Below are 16,317 nucleotides of genomic sequence, written 5' to 3'. Positions count from 1 at the left end.
ATGCCAGCTCAATTAGTCAAAAAAGACTCTGAACTTACCCTGCACCACCTCCATTCCAAAACTTTTTTTTTTTAAAATACATGCACAGTTTTTCCTGAACAAATATGGAGGAGGACAGGGGAATTTTCTTCATTTAATCATTAAGGTTATGCTAATAGCTAAAATGACTAGAACATTTCTGATAAATCTGTGGCTTTGCCAGACAGCAATCAAATACAAGCAAAAATTTACCACAACCAGCAGACAAAAATGGTAAAACTCTAGAGGAGCCACCTATCCTCCAACAAAACCTCAAACAAGTAGCTTTTACAGCATTTTAAGAAAGTAATCAAACTCAGGCTATTTAAGACCAAGGCAGGAGCAAGTTCCAGAATCAGAGGACCCTCAGAAAGATCACCTGATCAGCACTCTCTCTCTCACTCTTTTTTTAAAAAAACAAAGGAGATTTGACTTGAGTCCATCCATTGACTGCAGCTGTAGCAGTGTCATGTCATTAAGCTCTTGATCTATACTCTTGTCCAACTCCAAAATAAACAGGTCTCATTTCACAAGGGGGACTGAATCAAAGCATCTTTCCTTCCTTCCCAAAAAGGCAACACTCACTCATTGGCTCAAGTGGCACATGCTGTTATCCTGAGCAAAATACTTATTGGGAATCTCAATGAAAGACACTGGCAGCACCACAAAGAAATGGAGGGGAGGAAATTGGTCATGTTCCTGCCCAAGCCACTAGGAATGGGCCCACTGAAAGCTGGATCAGGCTGAAGATGCTTGGCATAGGCACTTGCCTAAATGCATAAGAGGAAACCTACACTTGGATGCTAAAGCTCCCTTTACACCAGGGAAGAGGATAAACATGGTTAGTCCAGGTTAAAAATAGAAAAGGACAATTATGTCACTGCATGATGCAAACAGTAAGAATTAAGTTTACAGAAACAAAAAACATCAACTTATTTTACAGAATTAATACAGATACCCCATGGTTATGTTAACTTGCAAAATTCACTGCAGACATGTGGCTTAGATAATTTTTACACAGCAAGTGCATGCATTAAATTCTTTTTGTACAGTTCCCAGAAAAAGCTTCATTAAGGCAAAGTTAAGTTTGAGCAGTCACGACAGTAATTAAAGGGTAAAAATCCTTCTAAGAATGTTGTACTTAGTAAAAACAATTGCCAAGAAATTCAGAGTCAATGTTAACCTTTCAAGCGTTAGCTTTGTGTAAGACTTAAAACTCTTTCCATTCAGGTGTTCTGGTTTCATGAGCTGTACCTAGGTGGTCTGTATGTCTAAATACACTTAAAGTCACAGGGGACCAATCACGCCCTCAGTATTTCACAGAGCTGGGTCCAAAGCCATTTGTTGCAAGTTAGTGCAATTTAAGGTTAAGAGTAGAGAGAGCTGCTCTAACCTGGTCTAGGACAGATTACTACAAAGCTCTGTTGGTTCTCATCTTCTCTTTTTCCCCTCTCCTGGGTTGCCAGTTCCAACATGACCATGTGAGGAGCCACCCTTTGCTAGGCAATCCCTAGGTTCAGGCAAAGCCAAGAAAGCTCTGATCCTGCTCTTCCATGAGGTATCTCCGCTGGCAGATAAAACAAGCAATGGAAATCAGAGCTACCAACCCATCCCGCCCCCACAGCGTAGCAGGCAGCTAGCAGATGAGTTGCTGAGCATCAGAGAAGGGACAAAAATTGTTTAGAGATGCTCCTAAGAGAAGCGGTGCTTTCTATCGACTATTTACCTATAAGTCATATACATACATAACCCCTTTACTGTAGTATCTGAGCGCCTCACAACCTTTAATAGATTCATCCTCACAACACCCCTGTGAGACGAGTATTATCGTCTTTCTACAAAAGGGGCAAAGAGGCTAATTGACTTGCCCAAAGCCACTAAGGAAGTCACAAGGACTTGAACAGAGATCTTCCAAGTCTATGCTAGTCTAACCACTGTACCACTCTTCTACCTGTAGTAAAAAGGCTGATTCAAATATTTCAATTTTAACATCAGAAGATATGGATCAAGAAACACATTTTAACATATAATTAAACAAGTTTTCTTCTTGATACAATCTCCCTCAAGGGCCAGAATTTAGAGCCTCAAGGGCCACAGGTTAGAAAACTGTGCCCTAAACAGCTCTACTGATAATGCTTTAGTGTACAAGAATTTACATTTTTTATGTACATCTTACCAGTCCATAGGCAGTACTTCTCTCATGTTCTTGTGTTATGTCAGCTACATAGGCGAATATTACAGAGAAGGTAACTGAAAAGATTCCAGATACTGAAATCATAGCAAAGTACCACCTAAAAAGTCAAAAGGAGAATTAGAAAATACCCCCAATTTATCTTCTACTACAAAAATACACTGTTTATGCCATGAAAATATTTGTTAATATTTAGTCTAGAACAACTTTATATATAATTTAAAATACAGGTATACATAATGTTAACCAGTCTGTAGATTAATAATATATATAGTAAAATCTGTATCAATGAAGCTGTCAAACACCAAAGTATATTGATCTAATGAAAACAGCAGCATTTTCTTTTTCTAGAGAATTATGAAAAGAAATTCCCAATTTCTGACTGACCGCTAATGAAGGATAATGATTCCCATAAAATTATAAAACTGTCAAGGAAAAGAACAATATAGGCTATGATGAATTTCAGTTGTCAAGTACAACTATGAAAACTTAATCCACAGTTGCTCTAAAGTGGAAAAGTTTTTCTGCAAAAAATGTTACTCTGGAGTCACCTTTCAGTGCATTAGTGGTAGTTAATCCCCATGTATTAAAAAATCAAAATCAAGAGCATGATTACAGGCTCTAAGTCAGCAGGTGTAGAAAGTTCCTTTAATAGCTTTGCTTCCCCAAAATACAGCAAATAAAGGTAAAGGGAAATAAGTAAAGGGAAAGGGAAAACAAGGCAATACAGTTAAAATTTCAGAGCTCTACAATCAAACGCCAAAGATTTTATAAATTGGTTAGTCTCTAAGGTGCCACAAGTCCTCCTTTTCTTTTTGCACATACTTCACACTGTTATTCACCCATTTAGAATTGCTACCATGAGACATTCATTTGGCTTGTAAAGTATATTTAGTATATTGGTTATTAGTGCATCCCTGTAAAGGTTTCAGAAAGAAAAAATGTAGTAGAGCTTAGTGTTGAAAATTGTGTAGTGCAGTCATTTAATGCATTCTAAGCATTTTTAGCAATTACTGCTAGACTTTTGTTTGTGTGAACACAGTCACTAAATCAGTTTACAGGAAACATTGCTTCTTTAACACCCCTATACACAAAATCAATGTTTAGAACATGAACAAAGAAGTGTCAGGATGATTTAATCACACCTTGAGAAGTAAATCATTTTCTTCTTGCCTAATTATCCTTACTTTTCAAACACCAATCTGCTGTGGCAAACTCAATTGCCGGCCCCCTGCTGTACCACTTACCATGGACTTATCCTCATTAATGGAATTGGGACACAAGTGAAGAAAACTGTAACAAGAAGAAAAGACTTTCTTCCCCACACATCAGATAGAGCACCTATTAATGGAGCACTCATAAAGGATAAAAAACCCTGTAAGAGAGAAGAAAAGGTGATTTGTAAATGCATTTTGAGGCATAAAAAGTTTTTTTTTAAACTACAATTTAAATTGAACTGATTTAATTTGTGATTTGATTCATAGCTGTTGTAGGATAAGGAAACTTCAGAACTAATGATCAAGTGTTTTAGGTTTTATTTAATTTATAAGACAGGGATAAAAACCTTCAACTAAAAACCTACATAAAAATAAAGCTACGGGACACTTATAAAACTATATTCTTCCACTAACTTTCTACCCAATTCAATTATTCAATTCTTTGTGCCACTATAACAAGGTTGGCCTAGGTTTCCTTTTCTGTGGCATGGAACTGGTTAGGCAATGGAACAATCTTTCTCCTGGTTTTGTACCAACGTTTATTATTTGCTATGTGCTTAAACCCCTCAGCTATTTCAGATTAACTGATATTCTAGCTAGGATTCCTTCATTTTATCCACAATTGGATAAATCATCAAATTCTTGACAAAGGCTTCAAATGTACAGTCACAGGACTAGTAGCTTTGCAACTATCAATAAACTCTTGATGTGTTATACAAAAAAACCGACAGTACTTAAAATGGTTCATTTTCTTCTTCTTCTGTTATTTAATTTGGGGAAAAGATTCTGGAGTAGAGAGAAAGCACAGGAACTAAGACCAACAGTTTTCGTTTAAAAACGAGGACACCTTAGAGACTAACTAATTTATCTGGGCATAAGTTTTCGTGGGCTAAAACCCACTTCATCAGATGTATGGAGTAGAACATAGAGTAGGAAGGTATAAAAATACACAGCCTATGAAAAGATGGAAGTTGCCTTACCAAGTGGGGGGGTCAGTGCTAACAAGCCAATTCAATTAAGGTGGAAATGGGCTATTCTCAACAGTTGACAAGAAGGGGTGGAAATCACTTTTGTAGTGCTAATGAGGCCAATGTAAATAAGGTGGCCCATTTCAAACAGTTGACAAGAAGGTGAGAGCATCAGCAGGGGGAAATTAGTTTTCGTAGTCTTTATTCAAGCCTAATTTGATTGTGTCCAGTTTGCAAATTAATTTATACCTCCCTACTGTATACGTTCCACTCCATGCATCTGATGAAGTGGGTTTTAGCCCATGAAAGCTTATGCCCAAATAAATTGGTTAGTCTCTAAGGTGCCATAAGGACTCCTCGTTGTTTTTGCTGATACAGACTAACACGGCTACCACTCTGAAACCTGTCAGTTTTCGTTTAGTTCTTATTCAAAAGAGTTTTATTTCACTATAAAAACCACATAGGACGAATTTCTTCTTTTGGTTTCTTTGAGATGTCACAGGACAGAGGCGGTGGGTTCACTTTTTGAATCATGGCCAATTTGTATTTTCCTCCTTGATGTTTTCTGTAGTAGTGTGTGTTATTTACAGAAATATGTTTGTATTGTTTTTCCGGGTCTTTTTTAAACAAAGGTAGAATGTCAGTGCTTTTAGGTCCAAGCGTGATTCAATTAAGTATATCTTAATGGCAGAAAGCCTAATGCACTCGGATAATGCTTTAATAAGTCTACAATTCATAGATATTAAGGTCAGAAGGGACCATTATGATCATCTAGTCCGACCTCCTGCACAATGCAGGCCACAGAATCTTACCCACCCACTCCTGCAAAAAACCTCTCACCTATGTCTGAGCTATTGAAGTCCTCAAATTAAAGACTTCAAGGAGCAGAGAATCCTCCAGCAAGTGACCCATGGTACAGAGGAGGGCAAAAAACCTCCAGGGCCTCTTCCAATCTGCCCTGGAGGAAAATTCCTTCCCGACCCCAAATATGGCGATCAGCTAAACCCTGAGCATATGGGCAAGATTCACCAGTCAGATACTACAGAAAATTCTTTCCTGGGTAACTCAGATCCCACCCCAACTAACATCCCATCACGGGCCATTAGGCCTATTTACCATGAATATTTAAAGATCAATTAATTGCCAAAATCATGTTATCCCATCATACCATCTCCTCCATAAACTTATCAAGTCTAATCTTGAAGCCAGATAGGTCTTTTGCCCCCACTGCTTCCCTTGGAAGGCTATTCCAAAACTTCATTCCTCTGATGGTTAGGAAACTTCATCTAATTTCAAGTCTAAACTTCCCAATGACCAGTTTATAGCCATTTGTTCTTGTGTCCACATTGGTATTGAGCTTAAATAATTCCTCTCCCTCTCTGGTATTTATCCCTCTGATATATTTATAGAGAACAACCATATCTCCCCTCAACCTTCTTTTAGTTAGGCTAAACAAGCCAAGCTCCTTGAGTCTCCTTTCATAAAACAAGTTTTCCATTCCTCAGATCACCCTAGTAGCCCTTCTCTGTATCTGTTCCAGTTTGAATTCATCCTTCTTAAACATGGGAGACCAGAACTGCACACAGTATTCCAGGTGAGGTCTCATCAGTGCCTGTATAACGGTACTCCTTATCTCTACTGGAAATACCTCATCTGATGCATCCCAAGACCGAATTCCATCAATTCAAAAACATGGGATGTGAGAAGTCAGTGTTTACAAATAGAAAATGAAAAATTTCAGCCTTCAAAAAGAACAAGCAAAAAATTGCATGCTCAAATCTAGAGACAGAAAGTCCTACTGCCGCCTTCTACATCAAGAATTAGATTCATCCATGAATGACAGGTCCATCAATGGCTACTAGTAGGGCCCTACCAAATTCATGGCCGTGAAAAACACGTCACGGACAGTGAAATCTGGTCTTCCCTGTGAAATCTGGTCTTGTGTACTTTTACACTATACTACACAGATTTCATGGGTGGGCAGGGGACGGGACGAAAGCGCAGAAGTAAGGGTGACATACACAAACACACACAGCGCCCCTTTTTGGGTCAGGACTCCTACAGTTACAACACTGAAATTTCAGATTTAAATATCTGAAATCAAGAAAATTTAAAATTTTAAAAATCCTATGACTGTGAAATTGATCAAAATGGACCATGAATTTGGTAGGGCCTGGCTATTACCCAAGATGGCCAGGGACTCAACCCCATGCTTTGGGTATCCCTAAGCCTCTGACTACCAGAAGCTGGGAGTACACAAGAAGGGACAGATCACTCAATTGCCCTGTTCTGTTCATTCCCTCGGAATCATCTGGCATTGGCCACTTTCAGAAAACAGGATATTGGGCTAGATGGACCATTGGTCTGACCCAGTATGGCCACTCTTATGTACATTTCTTTAAAAAAAAATATGAGATGCTGGTTGACCTGAGAAAGAGGGAGAATTAGGGGGGAGAAATCGGAATATCTGTCACGTACTAGCACTGTTTACTAATTCAGGATTTGAAAAATAAGAGCATAGATACGAAGACTGTAAATATTAAGAAAATGGATCTTGTCACAGTTCAACATATGACCTCTGTTTCCAAAATAAAGGTTTAAGTTTCCAGAAAATGCTTCAAATGTTAATCGAAAACAAATCCCAACGCCTTCGAACTGATGCATAAGCTTGTAAAAAATACTTATGGATGAGGAAAAAAACTGGTTTAGACATCTATTTCAATTCCAAGCATTCTAGACGTTACGATTAAAAATGAAGTGAAAAAGGTGACTGAAACATGGACATCTTTGTAACTCATGAGCACACAAAGATTATGTTCAACTGTCTATTTAAGAGTCTTACCTTAACACCCTGAATAAGACCATTCATTAGAAATGTATGCTGAGGAAATGTTTCATGTAAGACCTAAAGAGAAAGAACATGTTAAAATTTAGGTTGTGTGAATTAAGAAACAAAAGAAGGGAAATGAGGATTGATTACATTTTTGTCATCATTTTTTTCTCACTAATAAGGAGGGTACAAATACAAACAACTTCACCAAGCCTTGTTAAAAGTTTATCTATCAGACTCACAGCAGAACTCTTAGGGTTTGTGTACAGGAGTCAATTATACTGATTTAAGATACGGTATGAATTTAAGCTAATATATTTATACTAATATAATCCTTGAGCAGACACCTATTCCAGGATAAAAGTGTTTTTCTTCTATTTAACTCATGGGAAGAGATTTAAACTACACCAGGGGAAAAAAGCCACTCTTATCCTGGAATCATTGTGTCCAGTAGGGGTTCATACTAGTATAACAGTATAGTTACACCAAAATACTGTAGTACAATTATACCCGAATAACTGGTTCAAGCACTGCTATATTAGGTAAACACCATTTTCAGTCTAATTTGATTATAATTATTATTAGCAGGATGACAAACTATTCAAAAGGATGTTGAAAAGTTAGTAACTTAGTGAAAAAAAAAAAGATCTACAATTTGTACAGCCAACGCTACAGCGATGAGTAAAGAGCCTGTTGGGTCTCTAACAGTTATGCAGATAGAAGCTGTTGCTCGGGGTGGGGGGGGGATGGATGGATCTAAGGTTACTAGTACAATTATGCATAAATCTATCATTCTTTACATACCAAGTGGATTTTTGTTACAGGCCCTGATTAAAGCACATTAACAATCACAGGCATGCTCTTGAACTAGTCCAGTAAACTCTAATTAGATGTAAACAAACTTGTTAGAATATTACCCATGAGGCATTTTATCAATTTCTATAACTTAGCTTTGTCTATTAGAAGGGGACAAGTACATACAAAAGTTTTATGGATTAGTGCTAGGAAGAGAACTGGATGTTACTTGTTTAAACCAGCATAATTTTCAAAGCTCTTCACAAAATCTCAAATAAAATGCATCCGTATATTTCTATACCAGGGTTGGCAACATCCATAAAAGTTATTTATATGTATATTGAACACATACCAAAAAACAGCATTATGCCACAGTTTATGCCACATTAATAGCTTTCTTTCTAGAGATAATTCTGCTGACAGGATTATGTTTTTCATGTATCATCCTCTTTTATTACCAGGGCTATTTAAATCAACTTTTCATCAGCTTCTGCTTTTAATTAATCTTTTAAATCACAAACAGAAAATTAGGACTCCAGGTGGAGAAGAGGGACAGCAGAGCAGCTTTTAAAAAGATCCTAACTTCTTGCACGTTTCTCGTCATAAAAATAAAGGAAGAAGCCCAGCAAAAGTACAAATCAATTATCTTTAAACAGAGTATCTCAAGTTTTTTTCCTATGAAGCAATCACCACTCCGATGGAAGTCCCAGACTTCGGTATCAACTACTTTTCTTTCTTATATTTAGTTGGTTTTGGTAAAAAGTAAATTAGATGTTTAAAAAACACTCTGATTTTACTAAATCTATGTGATTCTTTCTAACATAACTCATGGATGATGGTTGAGGTCTGAGGGGACTGGAGGTACAAAGTAGCTATCTTTAGAAAAAAAAAGAGGACCCAGAGAATTATAACTAATCAGCCTAACTCCGATATCTGGAAAGATACTGGAAGAAATTATTAAACAATCAATTCATAGGTATCTATGAGGAGAATAAGATTATAAAGAATAGCTAGCATAGATCTGTCAGGAACAAATCATGCCAAACCAATCTCTTTCACTGACAGAATTATTGGCCTAGTGGGGAGGTTGTAGACATGATTTATCTTCATTCTAGTAAGGCTTCTGACAGTCCACACTCAACAAGCAGTTATGGTTTGCTACAACATAGGGAGGGCATACCTAATGGCATCCCGTAGGGGTCTGTCCTGGGTCTGGAATATTCAAGATTTTCATAAATGACTTGAATAATGAAGTGGAGAATATTCTTACAAAATCTGCAGATGACCCCAAATTGGGAGGGGTTGCAAGCACTCTGGAGTACAGAATTAAAATTCAAACTGACCTTGAAAAATTGGAGAATTGGTCTGACTTTAACAAGATGAAATTTGATATAGTGCTTGCATTTGTCTGTAACTCGGAAAGAAACATCAAATGCACAGCTACAAAACGGGGGATCACCAGTTAATTGTACTGCAAAAAGGGATCTGGGGGTTATAGTGGATCACAATAGGAGTCAACAATGCGCAATTGGGAGAAAGGATAACATTCTGGGATGTATTAATAGGAGTGTTGCAAAACATGGGAGGTAACTGTCCCACTCTACTCAGCCTCAATCAGGCCTCAGCTGGAGTCCAGTTCTGGGTGCCAAACTTTAGGAAAGATGTGGACAAACTGGAGAGAGTCCAGTGGAGAGCAACAAACATAAGAAAAGATTTAGAAAACCTGAACCATGAGAAGAGGACTAAAAAATTGGACGTGTTTAGCCTTGAGAAAAGAAAACTGAGGGGGGCCATGATAACAGTCTTTAAATATGTTAAGGGCTGTTATAAGGAGGACTGTGATCAATTAATATCCATGTGTACTGAAGGAAGGACAAGAAGTAATGGGCTTTATTTACAGCAAGGGAATTTTAGGTTAGCTATTAGGAAAAAAACTAACTACAAAGGGCGTTAAACTCTGGAATAAGGTTCCAAAGGAGGTTGTGGAATCCCCATCATTGGAGGTTTTTAAAAACTGACAGGACAAACAGGTGTCAGGGATGGTCTAGGTTTACTTGGTCCCACCTCAGCACAGGGGGCTGGACTTGATGTCCCTTCTAGACGTAGGTAGCTTTTTGTTGTTAATACCGTTAAAAGTGAATTTAGTGCTGGTGAACAGCATTGAGACTAACAGGACTGGAAACCTAAGCCCTTTATCTAAAGAGCCTATGTAGCAAAAGGTATCAAATAAAAAGCTTAATTTCACTTTCATGACAATATACACCACCACCATTCTGGAGAGGACGCTCCTAGGGAATAAAGTAATGTTGGTTTTCATGCCTCTTTGACTCTTGAATCTGTTGAAAGATGACCAAGATGTTATATGGACACTTTTCAATGAGAAACAAGACTGAGGGCTTGGTACACTTGCGAGTTACAGTGCAATAAAGGAGCCCTGGGCACACTATCTCACTACCCATCCACACTGGCAAGGTACGTAGAGCGCTCTGTTTCCACGGCTACAGCACTGCTGGTACTCCACCTCGCTGAGTGGAATAACATTTGCGGCACCACCGCTGGATGCCCTGGTCTGTTATTGCGCTGTGATCAGCCTCCAGAAGTGTCCCACAATGCTTGTTTTAGCCACTCTGGTCATCACTTTGAACTCTACTGCCCTGCCCTCAGGTGACCAACTGTCACACCCACCCTTTAAATTCTCTGGGAATTTTGAAAATCCCCTTCCTGTTTGCTCAGCCAGGCGTGGAGTGCTCTCAGCAAATCTTCCCAGGCGACCAGGCCTCCACGCACCAAGCAATCCCCAGTATGGAGCAATGGCGAGGTGCTGGACCTCATCAGTGTTTAGGGTGAGGAAGCTGTCCAGTCCCAACTGCGCTCCAGCTGCAGGAATTACATTACCTTCGAGCAGATATCAAGGGACATGACGGAAAGGGGCCATGACCGGGATGCACTGCAGTACAGGCTTAAAGTGAAGGAGCTGCGGAATGCCTACCGCAAAGCCTGAGAGGCAAACCGCCGCTCCGGTGCTGCCCCCGTGACCTGCCGTTTTTACAAAGAGCTGGACGCGATACTTGGGGGCGACCCCACCTCCATGCCGAGTACCACCATGGACATTTCTGCCTTGTTGAACTGGGCTCTGGAGGAGGAGCAGCAGCAAAGCGGGAGTGAGGGTGCTCCGGCAGAGGATGACACCCCGGAATCCCTAGATGCATGCAGCCAGGAGCTGTTCTCAAGCCAGGAGGAAGGCAGCCAGTTGTGGCGGCCAGTGCTTGGGGAAGGACAAACACCAGAGGAGGTTCCCGGTAAGCGGCTTTTATTTTGGGAAGGAAGGTATTTCGTGCAGGCTCTTGGGGCGAGGAGGGTTAGGGCTGCATGCATGCCTAGATGCGGAATAGGGCATTGATGTGCTCTCTCTCATATCGCAGTAATCGGCCTCAGTGATCTCTTCAAAGGTCTCAGCCAGAACTTGGACAACAGTGGCTCTACTGAAAAACCTACGCAAGCACATTGCCCTTATCCCAGTAAGGTTAACTTGTCCGCGCCACTGTGCGTGAGGGGCGGGAGGACCAGTGCTGCACACAGGCAAGCTGCATATGGGCCAGGGCAGAAGCCGCATTGCAGCAGAAGACCCTCCCTTGCTTCCCAGGTCACCCTCTGCAGCGAGATCTTCCAGGACGAACCTCCTGTGGAAAATGTGGGGACAGTGTTCAGTCTAATGTGGGGAGGGCTTTAAGCTAGGTTCACTGGGGGAAGGAGACCAAAGCCCTAAGCTAAGTGGGGACGTGGATATCGGGAGGAATCACGAGCAGGAAAGCGTGAAAGGGGAGGGCTCCTGCCTCATACTAACAAAGAAGGACAAACAGCAAGTTATCTCAAGTGCCTATACACAAATGCAAGAAGCCTGGGAAAGAAGCAGGGAGAACTGGAAGTCCTGGCACAGTCAAGGAATTATGATGTGACTGGAAGAACAGAGACTTGGTTGGATAACTCACGTGACTGGAGTACTGTCATGGATGGATATAAACTATTCAGGAAGGACAGGCAGGGCAGAAAAGGTGGGGGAGTTGCACTGTATGTAAGAGCAGTATGACTGCTCAGAGCTCCGGTATGAAACTGCAGAAAAACCTGAGTGTCTCTGGATTAAGTTTAGAAGCGTGAGCAACAAGGGTGATGTCGTGGTAAGGGTCTGCTACAGACAACCAGATCAGGGGGATAAGGTGGAAGAGGCTTTCTTCTGGCAACTAATGGAAGTTACTAGATCGCAGGCTCCGGTTCTTATGGGAGACTTCAATCACCCTGATATCTGCTGGGAAAGCAATACAGCAGTGCACAGACAATCCACGAAGTTTTTGGAAAGCGTAGGGGACAATTTCCTGGTGCAAGTGCTGGAGGAACCAACTAGGGTCAGAGCTCTTCTTGACCTACTGCTCACAAACCGGGAAGAATTAGTAGGGGAAGCAAAAGTGGATGGGAACCTGGGAGATAGTGACCATGAGATGGTCGAGTTCAGGATCCTGATGCAGGGAAGAACGGAGAGCAGCAGAATACGGACACTGGACTTCAGAAAAGCAGACTCTGACAAGCTCAGGAAACTGATGGGCAGGATCCCCTGGGAGAACAACATGACGGGGAAAGGAGTCCAAGAGAGCTGGCTGTATTTTAAAGAATCCTTATTGAGGTTAGAGGGACAAACCATCCCAATGTGTAGAAAGAATAATAAATATGGCAGGCGACCAGCTTGGCTTAACAGTGAAATCCTTTCTGATCTCTTTTGTCTTTAAGAAGCTTACAAGAAGTGTAAGATTGGATAAATGACCAGGGAAGAGCATAAAAATATTGCTCGGGCATGCAGGAGTGAAATCAGGAAGGCCAAATCACACTGGGAGTTGCAGCTAGCAAGAGATGTTAAGAGTAACAAGAAGGGTTTCTTCAAGTATGTTAGCAACAAGAAGAAAGTCAAGGAAAGTGTGGGCCCCTTACTGAATGAGAGAGGGGCAACCTAGTGACAGAGGATGTGGAAAAAGCTAATGTTCTCAATGCTTTTTTTGCCTCTGTCTTTACTAAAAAGATCAGCTCCCAGATGGCTGCACTGGGCAGCACAGCATGGGGAGGAGGTGACCAGCCCTCTGTGAAGAAAGAAGTGATTCGGGACTATTTAGAAAAGCTGGATGAGCACAAGTCCATGGGGCCGGATGCGCTGCATCCGAGAGTGCTAAAGGAGTTGGCGAATGTGATTGCAGAGCCATTGGCCATTATCTTTGAAAACTCATGGCGATTGTTATACCAATAAAATAAAAACCAGCAGTATCTTATTAAAGAGGAAAAGGCAAAATACCACATTTACTGTGAATACAGAAAGAATCACAGTAAGCAGTTAGTTATAGCTATAACATTCCATTCAATCTCATATTTATTCACACATTCATTCATACAAACACACACACACAGGTTCTACAAGGTTGTTATCATAGTTACCAGCCTTAGAGTTGCTCATGCCAAGCCACTGGCCAGGTGGCCTGGACATGAGGAGGGAGCAGGGCCTTGTCAGATGCTCATCTGATGCTCCTGGAAATTGGTTTGCAGAATCAGACCCCAAAGTTCTCACTTTCCAGAGTCCATTTTTATAGGAATTTCTTCCTATGCCAGTCTATGGGAATTGCTTCATCATGCTGTTGCTGAATCAATCAGCAGATAGCACATTCCTGACGGCTCCGTGCTGCCAGATGTTATCTTGTTCTTTGGTTCTCCCATTCTTGAGGCTGTTGGGTGGATTCCAGTCTTCCCGGGGGGGGGGGGGGGGGGGGAGGTATCCTCTGTTTATTTCCACTTGACGCCTTCTTCAGCCGATGGACACTGGATTCTTAGGCTGGCACCTCCCTGATCATTCAGTTATTATCCACACCAAGCATCCATCCACATACATCCTCTATCTCTATTTTAATCACAATTGTTAATACAACAAAAGGGCAGGGAGTCTCTGGGTGCTGTTTCTGTTGTTACAGAGTATTGCTTTGAGTCTCTCTGTGTGAACTGCTTTGAGAACAGACTGTCTTAGAATGTACTAACACAATTAGCAGCTTGCAAGTTTCACACAGAGAGGGAGAGAAACAGTACCAAAAACCAAGAGACCTCTTAATTAGTAATACCCTGGAATTTAAACTATGGGGAATCAAACTCATTTGTGATTTTCATACAGAACTTCTTTAATATGATCCAACACGATCGGGGGAGGTCCCGACGACTGGAAAAAGGCTAACATAGTGCCCATATTTAAAAAAGGGGAGGAGGAGGATCCTGGGAACTACAGGCCAGTCAGCCTCACCTCAGTCCCTGGAAAAATCATGGAGCAGGTCCTCAAGGAATCAATCCTGAAGCACTTACACGAGAGGAAAGTGATCAGGAACAGTCAGCATGGATTCACCAAGGGCAAGTCATGCCTGACTAATCTAACTGCCTTCTATGACGAGATAACTGGCTCTGTGGATGAGGGGAAAGCAGTGGACGTGTTGTTCCTTAACTTTAGCAAAGCTTTTGACACGGTCTCCCACAGTATTCTTGCCAGCAAGTTAAAGAAGTATGGGCTGGATGAATGGACTATAAGGTGGATAGAAAGTTGGCTAGATTGTCGGGCTCAACGGGTAGTGATCCATGGCTCCATGTCTAGTTGGCAGCCGGTATCAAATGGAGTGCCCCAAGGGTCTGTCCTGGGGCCGGTTTTGTTCAATATCTTCATAAATGATCTGGAGGATGGTGTGGATTGCACCCTCAGCAAGTTTGCAGATGACACTAAACTGGGAGGAGAGGATAGGAATAGGATACAAAGGGCCCGAGACAAATTAGAGGATTGGGCCAAAAGAAATTTGATGAGGTTCAACAAGGACAAGTGCAGAGTCCTGCACTTAAGACGGAAGAATCCCATGTACCGCTACAGACTAGGGACCGAATGACTCGGCAGCAGTTCTGCAAAAAAGGACCTAGGGGTTACAGTGGACGAGAAGCTGGATATGAGTCAACAGTGTGCCTTTGTTGCCAAGAAGGCCAATGACATTTTGGGATGTATAAGTAGGGGCACTGCCAGCAGATCGAGGGACGTGATCGTTCCCCTCTATTACACATTGGTGAGGCCTCATCTCGAGTACTGTGTCCAGTTTTGGGCCCCACACTACAAGAAGGATGTGGAAAAATTGGAAAGCATCCAGCGGAGGGCAACAAAATGATTAGGGGACTGGAACACATGACTTCTGAGGAGAGGCTGAGGGAACTGGGATTGTTTAGTCTGCGGAAGAATGAGAAGAATGAGGGGGGATTTGATAGCTGCTTTCAACTACCTGAAAGGGGGTTCCGAAGAGGATGGATCTAGACTGTTCTCAGTGGTAGCAGATGACAGAATGAGGAGTAATGGTCTCAAGCTGCAGTGGGAGAGGTTTAAGTTGGATATTAGGGAAAACTTTCACTTGGAGGGTGGTGAAACACTGGAATGCGTTAACTAGGGAGGTGGTGGAATCTCCTTCCTTAGATATTTTTAAGTTCAGGCTTGACAAAGCCCTGGCTCGGATGATTTAGTTGGGGATTGGTCCTGCTTTGAGCAGGAGGTTGGACTAGATGACCTCCTGAGGTCCCTTCCAACCCTGATATTCTATGATTCTCTAGGGGGCCCCGTGCTGCTGTTGGCTCTTCCCAAGGCACACAAACCCAGAGGACAGTACAGCCGTGAAACAATCAGTCACGCTTGACCCTGTGCTTACTCACCATTTTGGGGCTCCCGTGGGTTATGTACGCTCGCTTTGGGACAGGCAAATTATGCTATTGTGTAGACTGTGCTTGCCCTTGAGTACGGGGGAATCATTGCTCTGTCTGGTGTGAACAATTCTGCCTCTGTTAAGTGTTGCATTTTGCTTTACAGATGCAACCTTAAGATCTCAGTTGTCTGTGTTAGCAGCAGCCAAGAGGCTGCAAAGAATCAGGAAGTGCCATGTAGAAGCAAAGAAGTCATGCAGCATTCAACTAATGAAAATCAAAAAGTGCAGGAGTGGCGGGAGAGTGAAAGGAGGGTCTGCCAGCAGAACGTGGATGGCCGGCACCAAAGCACAGAGAGGCTGATAAGCATCATGGAGTGCCAAGCGGACTCGATCTAGGTACTCGTAGCCATGCAGGCAGAGCACTACCGCGCCCGCCCCCCACTACAGCCCTTCCCCCAAAACTCTTTCCCTTGTGCCCCCATGTCACCGCCAAACCGCTTTCCCCAACATCTGGGTTGTTACCACCACCAGCTGCCTCCAACACCTGTAGCTTCAACACCCA

General features: G+C 41.9%; 1 protein-coding gene across 5 annotated transcripts in view; it reads right to left on the bottom strand.

The window, feature by feature from the left end:
* Nucleotides 1-16,317, bottom strand: part of MFSD14B (major facilitator superfamily domain containing 14B) — a 51,994-nt gene that overhangs the window by 20,165 nt on the left and 15,512 nt on the right. For all 5 annotated transcript variants that reach the window (XM_084628099.1, XM_084628096.1, XM_084628097.1 and 2 more), the window contains exons 3-5: nt 7,237-7,299; nt 3,457-3,584; nt 2,195-2,309 (exon numbers count right to left, since the gene is read on the bottom strand). In XM_084628099.1, the coding sequence (XP_084484225.1) occupies nt 2,195-2,309; nt 3,457-3,584; nt 7,237-7,299 (306 nt within the window). The remainder of the gene's footprint in view (nt 1-2,194; nt 2,310-3,456; nt 3,585-7,236; nt 7,300-16,317) is intronic.

This window comes from Lepidochelys olivacea (genome assembly GCF_965140295.1).
Source record: "Lepidochelys olivacea isolate rLepOli2 genome assembly, chromosome: 5".
Taxonomy (NCBI): Eukaryota; Metazoa; Chordata; order Testudines; family Cheloniidae; genus Lepidochelys; species Lepidochelys olivacea.
Note: the sequence above shows the minus strand (reverse complement) of the source record. Positions and strands in the feature narration are given on the sequence as shown.